The sequence below is a fragment of the Triturus cristatus genome, chromosome 2_2, assembly GCF_964204655.1.
Source record: "Triturus cristatus chromosome 2_2, aTriCri1.1, whole genome shotgun sequence".
NCBI classification, from domain to species: domain Eukaryota; kingdom Metazoa; phylum Chordata; class Amphibia; order Caudata; family Salamandridae; genus Triturus; species Triturus cristatus.
In genome coordinates, this window is record NC_140582.1 from 998,023,207 (window position 1) to 998,035,821 (window position 12,615).

General features: G+C 47.4%; 1 protein-coding gene across 2 annotated transcripts in view; it reads left to right on the forward strand.

The window, feature by feature from the left end:
- The first annotated feature begins 4,828 nt into the window (after positions 1 to 4,828).
- The window catches only part of NSG1 (neuronal vesicle trafficking associated 1), an 83,845-nt gene continuing 76,058 nt past the window's right edge, over positions 4,829 to 12,615 (forward strand). The window contains exons 1-2 of one of the 2 annotated variants that reach the window (XM_085642431.1): positions 4,829 to 5,096; positions 5,361 to 5,516. In XM_085642431.1, the coding sequence (XP_085498557.1) occupies positions 5,388 to 5,516 (129 nt within the window). In that variant the 5' untranslated portion in view covers positions 4,829 to 5,096; positions 5,361 to 5,387. Of the gene's footprint in view, positions 5,097 to 5,170; positions 5,277 to 5,360; positions 5,517 to 12,615 lie in introns of those variants that run through there. The other variant, XM_085642430.1, reaches the window with a different exon arrangement.

The window sequence follows — 12,615 nt, forward strand, 5'->3', positions numbered from 1 at the left end:
AAAAACGAGAAAGTAATCAAAATGTTACAATCCAGGCACTACCCCTCCAAGATGGCGCCCGTGTGTGAGCAGGATTCGCACCATCGTCCTGTCTTACACTACGGGTTGAATGTGAATGCTGACTGATGTCAGGGAGCGGTTTCCTGCTGTCCTTCTGGGACGCATTTCTCGCTCATTAAGGAGCGCACAAGGACTCTCAGCGTCCTGGATGAGTCTATGGCAGAGACGACCATTTGTGGGGCAGCCCGATAATGGTCACTTAATAGTGATGCTTTTATTGGTTGGCGAATGTATTGCGAGGCTGTGAGGTTTGGAACATTCCCTATCAGTACATGCTTACGGATGTGAGGTGGGCACACACGGATTATAGGGTCTTTACGGGTGACCCTCTGGAGACATTGTCAGCGCACATCAATTAAAATGCGTGTTGATGTATATATATGCATAGGTTGACAATCAGTGTTGGACTTGGCCCTTCTGGCAGGTTCACCTCTAAACTTTTTGCAATTATCCTAGCCTTTCCCTATGTCGTGTAAGTGGTTTTAGGCCTCTAGGCGCTTTAACACTGTGTCCCAGTGTAAAGTGCGTGCGCTCTGTGTTACATTGAATGAGACTGACCTGCCCTCCCATAGGAATGCATGGGGAATGTGTGTGTCCATGGTAGTTCCTGATGCGTGGGGAGTGCAGGGTCGAGTTTGGTATGTGCGAACTCGTGAGAGTGAATGCTGCACGATGATGTGTGCGGCGTTACTGTGTCTGGTGTAGAAGTGCCACTTCTGGATGCTGGCATGTCTGTGTAATAAATGTGAAGTGACTGTCTGGCTTGTGATTGGCTGGTGTGCTTGGCTCCAGGAGTCAGGATGGGTCTGCCCCAGTGGTGAATAGGGAGATTTACACCCAGATGGGTGGGAGGAGTACATCTGGGACCTGACAAGGGCTGGGCTTTCCCCACACAATGCTGGCTCCGCCCCCTGTGGTGCAGCTGATGTCCCTGGCCTGTTCTGTGAATAGGGAGAGGGGCTGAGCAACACAAAGTGATCAGGAACCAGTTGCATCTGGTTCGCCCCTTCCCTGCACCTTGAAACAAAGGAAACATGTGCATAAAAAGGGGATGTGACCCCAAGTAAAATGTTCTTCTTTTGATCCTAATTGGAGGGGGGGGGCCTGCTGCTGCTGCTGGACGCCAGGAGAGACCGCCACTGGGGACTGCCTCCCTGCCTGGAGGGCCCTGTGAGCTGTCCCCTGGGCCCAGCCCTTGCCCCCCTGCCTCCTGAAAGACTTTTCCTGGACTCTGTAACTCCAGCACCTGGGAAGCGATATGGCTTGGTGATCGCTTGACTTTTCAGCCTGGAAAGCGCTTTATTCCTGTCCTAAGGAGCGCCTTCGTGGGGAACAGCAGCGCTGAGCTGCGATAATTTCCGAGGGAATCCTGACGTAGGGATTCCTCCGATTTGTGCCTTTTGAGCCGGAGCCCACCCCGCGCTATTGCCACCTGGAAGATTTACCTATCGTAAAGCGGGTGCCCACCCCGCATTGCGGTGCTCTTGCGGGTGCCTACCCCGCTTATTTCATTATATTTTAATTAAACGAAGGCGGGAGCCCACCCCCGCGCTTCGGTGAAGGGAGAAGAGAGGATCACCGCCGCAGCCCGGACAGGAAGCCAGGCAACCTGTGTGAGGACGTGGGCGGGGCTTAACCAGGAAGCGGACAGGAGCCTACCCCGCTCTCCTGTGATCGCCGCCAAGAAGAAGCGCCGCGTCCAAAGACCCCCGGCGGGAGCCCACCTCACACGGGGACGTGCTGCAGCAGAGGTCTGGAGTTTTGCAGGCTCCACATCCAAGAGTGGCCCAGAAGAATCCAGGCGGGAGCCTACTCCGCCTGCCTGTGGCCTGGACATGCGGGAGGAAACAGCGCGGCGCACGCAGGGCTCCGGGTGGTCAGAGAGCCCTGCATGTTGAGGAGACCGACAGCGCTGAAGACACCAGCGAGAGGAGACCGCCGCAGACGGAGCGGAGTCCGCAGGAGCAAGCCCGGTGAGTCTAGAAGGGCTGGGGGGCTCCGTGGGGACTATTGTTGGCGCCAGATAAAGGCACAGTGTAGTACAGCCTTTAGAGCGGCCCCGGATGGCAGCGGGCCGCTCCAACCCCGGGGGCATGTGTTATTAAAAGCTCCAGTCCGGTCCAGCGGGGGCAGTATTCTTTTAGAGCCAGGGGGGCTCCACCGAAGGGGGCCTTATTCTTTTAGAGTCCAGAGGTGCTCCACCGAAGGGGGCCTTATTCTTTTAGAGTCCAGAGTGGCTCCACCGAAGGGGGCCTTATTCTTTTAGAGTCCAGAGGGGCTCCACCGAAGGGGGCATTTTTAGTCTAGAGCCCAGAGAGGCTCCAACGTTTGGGGGCCATAGCGTTTTCAGAGTGCCAGAGCAGGACTCCAACGTGCACCTGGTTGGTGCTGGCATTTCCCCCAGCTGCCCTGTGTGATAGAGGGCAGCTGCAAAGTGGCGCAGTTCTGTTAGAACGGGCACAGTGAATGCCCGGGCCCATCTTTGAGTCTACAGCTGCCCAGCAAGTAGTGGGCAGCTGCCACATTTAGGTCTGATCTTTTGCCCTGACATTTTGGACAAAGGGCGGTGACAAAGGGGTGAGCCCTGAGAGGTCAAGTTGGCCTGGGGACAGTTTTTCTGTGTTGTGCCCTCAGCTAGGGTACATGGTTATTTTTGCATATGTACTTTTGCACAATGTGCGTTGCCTTTACGCTTATTTCTATTTCTAAATGTGTCTATGCTTAGGAGATTGTTTTCTTAGTATAGGTTATGCTAGTGAGTTCATGGTTCCCTGCGTGATTTGCCTAAGGTGTTTAGGATTGCGTAGGGTGTACTTACCTTTCACCAGTGGTTACTAGTTGCGCGCTACATTTATTATTTGTTCTACATTTCTACATTTACAATTTGGTGATTTGTGATGATTCTGACAGTGGTCCATGTGGCCCTGTCTTGTGTAAATAGTCCCCTGTAAATTCCGCACAGTGCCAGTTGGCACAGTGTAAATTGTGTGAATATTATCTAATGTGTTTGGTATAATACAAAGGCAATTTTTAATATATAACCTTGTGTGGAGTTTCTTTTGTGGTGGGCCTAGGGTGTTGTTGCTGTGTGCGCGCGCAAACGCTTTACACATTGCCTCCGGGATAAGCCTGACTGCTCGTGCCACGCTACCAAGGGGGTGAGCAGGGGTTATCTTTGCCGTGTAACTCCCCAGCCCTGACTTAGAGTGGTGGTTTCTGCCTGGCTTTGGCGCAAGCCCTAGCCAACCAGAAATCCCATTTCTAACAATCAGCGACTGCTATTTGCAACTTTCTGCAGGGGTTGCTTGGTTAAAATTTGTGCTTGCTCCCCTAACTGTATGTTGCTGGTATGAGCTCTGTTAGCAGCCACTGGGTAATTATGGCATTATCTTGTACAGTTGCATGCATTAATGTCTTGGGAATATTGCCAGTAAACCATAATTTTAATATTTGTTTAAATGTTTGGCACCATATTTCTTTTATTTTTTGTCAATCACCACAGATTGTGCTTGAAGTATCGGTGAGGTGGAGACCGGTCCCCAAGCCCTGATGAAATTGGCGAAAATAAGTGGCAATGAAACATGTTGGCTTTCTAACTGAAATGGTCTAACACATGCCGTTCTTTTAACCTGGGTGTGATCACTGCGATCAATAAAGTATGTATAACTGCAAATGAGTCACAACTCATTTTAGCTTGGCGAAGCAATTTTGTTCTTTCACACCAAGGGGTCCGATTGGTTAAGAATGACATAGGCATCAACACTGCATTCTGTTTCCACTTTCCAGCTCCTTTGGTGGTGCTTATGTGAGGTACTTTCTGACCTCTCACACCTTTATCTGGTTTTGCTCCTGAGATAAGACAATATTTGGTGTATTGACAAACTTTTTAAGTTGAACACTGGAAACTGGGCATGACTGGCATTCTGGTGAAGCCAGTTTTCTGGCAGAGATAGTTTCAGACTGCCCCTGGTACTGTAAACAAGTATAGTGTTCCCTCATAATTAGGTCATTTGTTGTATGATTCAGTGAGTGGAGGGCGACCTGGTTATTTTTCCCTCTATTTCTCCCGTTTTGTTGATGAGGAAAAATAAGTACCGGTCCATTAAAATGAGTGCTGGTGTATTCATCCCGGCCCTCCCCCCAGCAAACACCGGCTCAAATTAAGCACCAAATTGCTTGCTATGAGAACTATTCAGTTTTCAAGACATTGTCTGTCCATGGACAACTAGCCAATGTGTTTTTAATGAAAAAGAAGAGAGGCTATTTTACTGTAAGTTAATTAATATTCACAATTTGTAATTGGCAAAGCGTGGTCCTTGGACATGTTACAGCTGATGGAACCATTCTCTTCAGAGGTTGATGGTAAAGCAGATTCGTTGGTCATGTAAATAAATGATAGCATGATGGAGGGCAATGTTCATTAATTCCAAACTGGGGGTGGTATGGGAGATGACGGAGCGACGCTTGTGCGATAAACAACGACTCTTCCGTGTAGATTGATAAAATTGATTTTTCGTCTGGGAGGAAATGGAAATAATCAAGATGTGAAAAAACATTACCAACTAGACTCCCTTAACACGGTATAAGAAACGTGAAATATAAGAGCCCGTAAAAAATTAAATGCTGCAGTAATTGCCTTCTTCCGATGACAGGTGGTGCATGCCACGTACAGGTCCTTCTACACTTGATCGGAACACAAGCACCGTCTACTGTGGAGGGGAGGACGGGGAGGAGGGGAGCTGAGGACAGCGGTGGCGCGCGCGCAGTCCCCGGGGAGCGTCCTTTGTGCTGCTGCTGCACGTGCCCGCGCGTGCCTCCTCCGTCCGTGCTCCCACGCCAGTATCCGAAGGAACTGCGGCTCTACCCAACCAACACCCACCGCTGCCGTACCAAGACAGTACGGCGACACACCACCGGCGGGTCATTTGCCATATCCATCAAAACAAAGCTTTTTCTATCTTCGGCGTATACTACCTGAACCACCCGGGGAAGTGAACCACCTCTTCGACGGGCTGCGGCAGAGCATCTCCCGAAGGGTAAGTGCAGCATCACCCTCCGCTGTAAGCTGCTAGAGAAAGCCCAAAGTCCCGCATCACCCCGCTGTAGGTTGCATGCCTAGTTGTCGGTTGCTACCAGCCGCCGCTCGCATCCGAAGTCACCAGAAGCTCTCACATCGCTACATTGCTCTCTTCATCACAGTGACGTCCTAATTGAAGGTGAGATGGATGGAGTGGGCTTTGTCGCGCCGCCTGTGCCTCTGATTGATGAAACGTGCTTTGACAGAGTTCTTGCTTTTCCAGGGGCTCGGCGTCGGCGCTGGCAGCAGGATGGTGAAGCTGGGTAATAATTTCAGTGAGAAGAGCGTGAAACCGCCGCTCTGTGAGGATGAATTCGACACCATCCCGCTGATGACCCCACTGGATGTCAACCAGCTGCAGTTTCCGCCTCCTGACAAGGTACTGTTTGTTAAGGGTTGTGTACAGTGATACGTTGTGTGTTTGACACATCCCATCCTCACCATGGCTTTAACAGTCTACGTTTATAACACCCCCCCCCCCCCCTTCCCATAACAATCTCCCTGATGCCCACTGTCATCCCCATGACACCCTCCCAGACGCTCAGTGGATATTCACATGGCACCCACCATCCATCTTAGAGGTGGGCGAGCCTAGAAATTAGCATGGAGAGGCGCTTCAGAGCCAGGCCAAGGGTTGGGCTTGGCTCTTAGGAGTGTGTGTCCCAGTAGAGCCATGGAAATGTTTGGCATGCACATCGTGCAACAAACATCATATCACAAGATAATAAAGTCATGAAGGTATATCAGATTATATCACTGCATTGAGAGGCATTTATTAAAAGTGATAGTTTTTAAATATGAACATAAAACCATTCATGCTCCACCCCCTCTGCCCTGACGACAATGGCATTAGTGAGCTAAGAGGCAAGTCAGTTGCCATGTGAGCCCTACAGATGGCCTTGTTTTTTTATTATTGAGCAACATTTTATGGGATAAATCATGTCTTGCAGGACATTATAAGGATACTGCAGGTGATTGAGGAGATCAGTGATGATATAGGTAATTGAACTCCAAGGTGACTTTCATTATCTTTTAATATACCGCAGAGGGTATTTTATTCCTTATAATACTTGGTTACACTATCACCTTTCCCATAACAGCTTAACCCCTTCCCCGCTCATGACGGAACCACTCCGTCATGAGCCACGGTTGCCGTGTGCTCATGACGGAGTGGTTCCGTCATGCCTCGACCGTTGGCGGCCGCTCCTCCCACGCGGCGCTGTTTACCCGCCTGTGCGGGGGGACAATGCAACTGGGCGGAGTCATGACGGAACCACTCCGTCATGAGCACAGCTCAACCGTGGCTCATGACGGAGTGGCTCCGTCATGAGCACAGCGCATCCGCGCTGCCCCCCCACACCCCCCAGCGCTGCGGCAGAATTCCCGCCGCAGCGAAGGGGTTAAATCCTTGGTGTCTTGCTCTTCAGGTTCATTGTAGATAATAATAATGAAAGCAAAATCTGTATTTGAGCACAGTAAAATGCAGTTAGTATTTAAAAATATATTAGAATAAGTTTGATGTAAATCAGGTTAAAATGTTGTGGCTCAGATTGTGTAGAAACATGCAGAGATTCTATCTTTCCTGCAATGACTTACAGTATGGAAAAATGAAGATTTTGTTATAAAATATCTCCTTTCTGCTGATCACTTTTTCTCTTTAGAGAAATGTATCAGAAGAATAAAAAACAGTTCCCAGTTTCCTTGTTTAAACCGTGGCTATAACTATGTTCTGTGACCTACCTTTTACAATGGCTTCTGGCTCTGGCATCAGGCACTGTGATGTCGGAACTCGACTGTAATAGCTCATCCCAGTAGAGCAGCTGTATCACAGAACGTCCCTAATAATATTAGAAACTGTCATTTGTACTGAGATTGTAGCTCTCCATGTATTATAGTCTAGTGAATCAAACACAAGAGGTTTTTGTACAGTGCACAGCCTGAACTAAGGTATTGCAAGGAGCCCTCATATGCATTGAGCAATTTAGCCACTAGATGGGTATCTCTTTATCTCTTCCGTTTTACTTCAAAGGTTAATTCTCTGTCTTTAATTTGTGGCGTATGAGGTTAGAGGGTAAGTGGCAGGCTAAAGCTACTTGAAAGCTTGGCTTGTTTTGGTCTCGCAGGTCCAAGAAGACCTTGCATTGCAACAGAGCAAGGCACAAGGCTCAAGCTTTCAGTGGCTCGCCCACCTCTATTCCATCGCCATATCATCCTACCAGACTTGAAGAGGAGTTCACTATGACATGCATCCACCATCTCCATAACCCAACCAAAATGTTGCAGTGTCTTTACATCCATTCTTTCTTTAGCACCCTCCTGTGTTCCATATGGCCTGGTCCTCTATCTCCAGGATACCCATTTGAAGTTTCCCTTGCAGAAACCTATCACATCCCTATGTTCATCACAACCACCTCCCATCTTTAGAAACACCCACTCAATCTCTAGATAGAATGTGCGCATCCTCTCCATCACACGGAAACACCATGTCCATGACTCTTTCCCAAACTCACCATAGCTCTCATGTACCCTTCTGACAGCAACTACCCAACCTACCCATGGCGCACACTCACAATATCCATGGCATATACCCACCTTCTCTGTGAGAAAAATGACCCAAAGTCTTCATTGCACCATACCACACACTCCATCTCTGGTACCCATCAATCATCTGCATGACGGTCATTTACTGTTTCCATGTCACCTCTTTAAAATCTCACTAGCCCAAATTCAGCCTCTGAAGTGCACCTACACAACATTTCGATAACATGCACACATATTTATCAGGGTACCCACATAACATTTCCATGTCACTCCTTCACCAACTCACCTAACACCCACATTCCCCTTAGCATCAAAATGTATTTCCATAAAATTCATCCCCTGCCCTCTATGTAGCACCCATTTATTATTTCTTGACACAAACACTTCATGACATCTGCTTCGCTTACCCCTCTATACAGCACTCACACACTGTCTCCGCTGCATCATCCTGACCATTCTGACATTGACAAGGAATCCATTTGACCTCTCTGTTGCAGAAACCCACCATCTCTGTGACACAGCCATCTCAGTGATACCTATCAATGACATTTATGATACCTGCCTGAGGATGTCATACCCCCTCATCATGCATGAAACAGTTTTCATGGAACCCCACCATCCTTCTCTGTGGCACATCTATCCTCTCTATGGCACCCACGTACAATCTTTCCAAAAATAACCATCGGAATGCTGCTGAACATTCCTATTATTCCAGTATGGAAACACAAAATGTACTTTCTGGAAACAATGAAGGAAAAGGCTTTCATGCTGTATATGTGTATAAGAAATCATCTATTAGGCGTTCTATCCAGATCCATTAATAGAAACGCTGGGAAATCACTTGCAATGACTAGCATTTAATGTCCTGGCTGGTATTTTTCCCCTTATCAATTCATACCTTTAATAGTTAATGGAAGAAGAAAACACTTCAAAATGTGTTTTCAGCTGCCCTTAAGGCCCCTGACTGACAACTTAAGTAAACAAAGACAGAAAGGCAATGTAAGTAAGTGTGTTAAAATGAATACAGATAATTTCATATAAAGTTCTACTTTAGAATGATGTGCAAGGTGGCAATCCTACCTCTGCTCCTGTCATTTCTGTGCCACCTCTTCCTGTCTAAGAGAAGCAGTGCTCTGTCGAAGATACTCTACTTCATGGGGCCTAACCTACTCATGTAAGGTGTCTGGCAGGCTCGGACTGAAGAGTAACAAATAAGCTATTGTGTTTCTTTTCATGTCCTGGATCTGCGCAGTGTCAGCTCATAGTATGCTGCACACTGCAGCTGCTTTAGAGAGGCATGCTGCACAGACATGCTGAGGGGGCCTCCTTCATATAGAGAAGACTGGGCTCTTAAACCCAACATGGGTTGCAAGGGTGTCCATTACTCCCCTGATATAGGGGCGTTCAGCCAACTGTCTTCATATATTGGTCTAACGGTGTGTCATTAACATTTGTACTACTCCCACCACAGCATACAGAATGGGGGACAAGGTCAACCCACTTCAGCCATTGGCTTTTCTCTCTGTAACTGATGGTATTCCACTCTTGTACAATGTGCCCTGACAAACAAAAAGTCGACTCAGTTTTGCAATAACCATTCACAAATGTAAGCAAAATCATGTCATCAGACAACACCAGCCCTAATGGCTTGCCCAACACTTGTTATAACATAGGAGACAAAACTATATATATGCCACCTCCTAGTATTCTCTATGGCAATCACTCACCATTTGCACCATACCCACCCAAGCTATCCTTAGAACACATTCTTTTTTCACATAACAGCTACTTGCCGCTTTCTGTGGCACCTGCCTCCCTTCTCTTTAACACCCGTTGGTCCTCTCCATTGCACCCACCTGCCACCTCCATGGCTTCATCCACTCATTCTGTGGCACCAATCTTCCATCTCCCCTGGACCGACCAAAGCTTCCATGGCCCTCAGGTTCTTTCCCAATGACACACCTCCCTACCTTGTCCATAACACTCACTCTCCCAAGACCCACACCCATCATCTCCATGGTAGTTTCCAACCCCCTCTATGGCTCCACTTTCTCCAGAGTAATGCTCACAGATCTTTTTGATTAAATCCATCCACTGTCTCCATTGAAAACTACACGCATTCTGAGAGACACACCCACCCTCAAATTGACAAACATACCTAGTCCCCACAAAGATCCTCCATCTAAACCCAATTGACATGAACCTTTCCTCAGATGAACTATTCTGTATAACAGGTACAGTTGCACCACAGGACAATGCATCTTCTCAAGACATTCAAAAACCCTGTTAGTTTTTTGGAGCAGTCTCATTGGCACAGCTTGTATCCTTGTTTTGCAGGACAGTAATAAATGGTCACGTGCTCAGGGCCATCTTTTCTAAGGTATAAATCCACTGTGCACCAAAGGTTTGGCTCTGCAGAGCTCAGATACACTGTTCCATGGGTCGTTACATAAACCACTTTCCCTTGAGTGACATTATGAGTCAGTCAATAAATTCTAATATTTGTGAGAACTCCTCGTACCACACTTATTGTAATTATGAGTGTTGCAATAAAAATTAAATCCCCCAGCTGAATCCTGGCATGTCAAACCAACTGATATTTTTCGGGAGGAAAATGGACAGTAAATTCAGGGACTTGTGGGTTTTGGTGCAGTAATCTCCAAAATGTGAATGTTATTGCCTATTATGGGGGATACCACATAATTAAGTGGCATTTATTGCACTCGATAAATTGTGAATAAGCGCTGACTAATTTTATCAGGTGCAATGTTATGCTATGTGAATTTGTAGAACAAGGCTAATCACCTGTGAGGGTATCTTGGGGCTGAGTAGGGCAGGCCTGAGGGTGGAGGAGGAGATCATTTCTGTTTCATCTAGAAGAGCCATGTCTTGAGGTTCCTTTGGAAGCCCATGTGGGAGGGAGAGGTTCTACGGTGTTAAGGGAGGTCGCTCCAAGTCTTGGCTGCAAGGTATGAGAAGGAGCGTCCTCTGTTTCTGGTCTTCTTGATGCTACAGAGTTGTGCTCTTGCCTGGGATGTAGATCGACGGTGTCTGCTAGCTTCATAAAAGTTGAGGAGGTGGTTGGGGTAAGCTGGGCCAGTGTTGTGGAGAGCTTTGTAGACATGGGCGAGTAGCTTGAACTTACATCTTTCGAGGACTGGAGCCACTGAAGATTGTTAAGGTGTGGAGAGATGTAGTTATTTTGCTGGATGTTCAGAATGAGTCTGGCGGCGGTGTTCTGGGAGGTTTGGAGTCGACATAGGACGTGGGCTGGGATTCTGATGTAGAGGGCGTTTCTGTAATCAATTCTACTTGTGACCATTTGTCTGGTGTTCAGTGGGATCCACTTGAAAATCTTGTGTATCATACTCAAAATGTGGAAGCATGATGAGCAAATGACATTGATTTGTCTGCTCATGGGGAGGTTGGTGCCCAGGATGATACTGAGGTTCTTGGCATGGTCCACAATGGTGGGTGAAGTTAAGAGGGTTACTAAGAGGCATCACGGGCTAGTGGTTGTTGCTGAAGATTAGGACTTTGGTTTTGTCTGTGTTGAGCTGGAGGCAGTTGTTTCTCCCCCAAGCAGCGATGGTGCTTATGCAGTTGTCAAAATTTGCTTTGTTGGAGCTGATTGAGTCAGAAAGGGAGAGGATGAGCTGTGTGCCATCAGCATAGGATACTATGTTGATGCTTTGTGCTCTGACGATATCTGCAAGGGGTGTCATGTAGACGAAAAGTGTTGAGTTGAGGGACGATCCTTGAGGGACTCCGCAGATAAGTGTCTTAGGTTCGGAGTTGTCAGGAGGAAGTCTAACTCATTCAGTTCTGTCCATAAGGAAGGAGGATATCCACTTGAGGGCCGGTCCACTGATACCCAAGAGCTGAAGATTTCTGATGAGTGACTCGTGGGAGACCATATCGGAAGCAAGGAGAGGTTGAGGAGGATGAGTGGGGCCATTTCTTCTCAGTCGAGAATGCTTCTGATGGTTGGTGGCCGCAATGAGGGATGTCTCTGTGCTGTGTTTGGTGCAAAAGCCTGATTGAGAGCAGTCTAGAAGTTGACGGAGTTCTAGATGGTCTGCGAGTTGGTTATTGATGGCTTTCTAAATATCTTTAGCTGGAAAAAGCAGGAGCGAGATGGGTCTGTAGCTGCTGCTGGTGTTGGAGTCCGATTTTGGTATCTTTGATAAGGTGTTGACTTTTGCATTTTTCCAGCAAGACGGGAAGGTGCCAGTGGTTATGAAGTGTAGATGATAGTGGTGAGTGTAGGGAAGATGATGGCTATTCCAAAGTTGAATATGAAGTAGAGTCAAGGGTCTGAGGGGGCACCTGAGTGGATGGTATTAATCAGGGCGGTGGTTTCTTTATTCAAGAGAGGTTTCCAGTTGCTTAGCTGCTGTTTGGAGATGATGGAGGTGCCCATCTGGTCAGGAGAGTTCGCATTGGTTTGCTGTGGGTTGAATGTGTTGCAGATCTTGACAATCTTCTGTTTGAAGTAGTTTGAGAGGTCATTGCAGAGTGCTTGAGATGGGATGATTTAGTTGTTGGCAGCTGCAGGATTGGAGAACTCCTTGAAGATGGTGAAGAGTTCTTTGTCGTTTTTGGAGCTGGCTTCGAGTCTGAGACTTAGGACCTTTTTCTTTGCAATAAATAGTGCACCAATTAGATGCCCACTAGTAATGAGAGCCCTTATAATCAGCTCACTTTAATGGGCCAAAATTGTAATGAGAACACTAGTAACCATCCCCCCATTAATGGGCCAGATCAATCTTCCACTTTCCTGGCACAGGCAAAATCCGTATCCTGATAAAACAAAAAAGGCTAATTTTTCTATGGCAGAGATCTGACTTGTTATGGGTAAGTTTATTTCTTATGTAGATGCCCCTATGATAGATACATGTAATTAGATTATTGCTATAAGCACAGTAAGCTTCCAG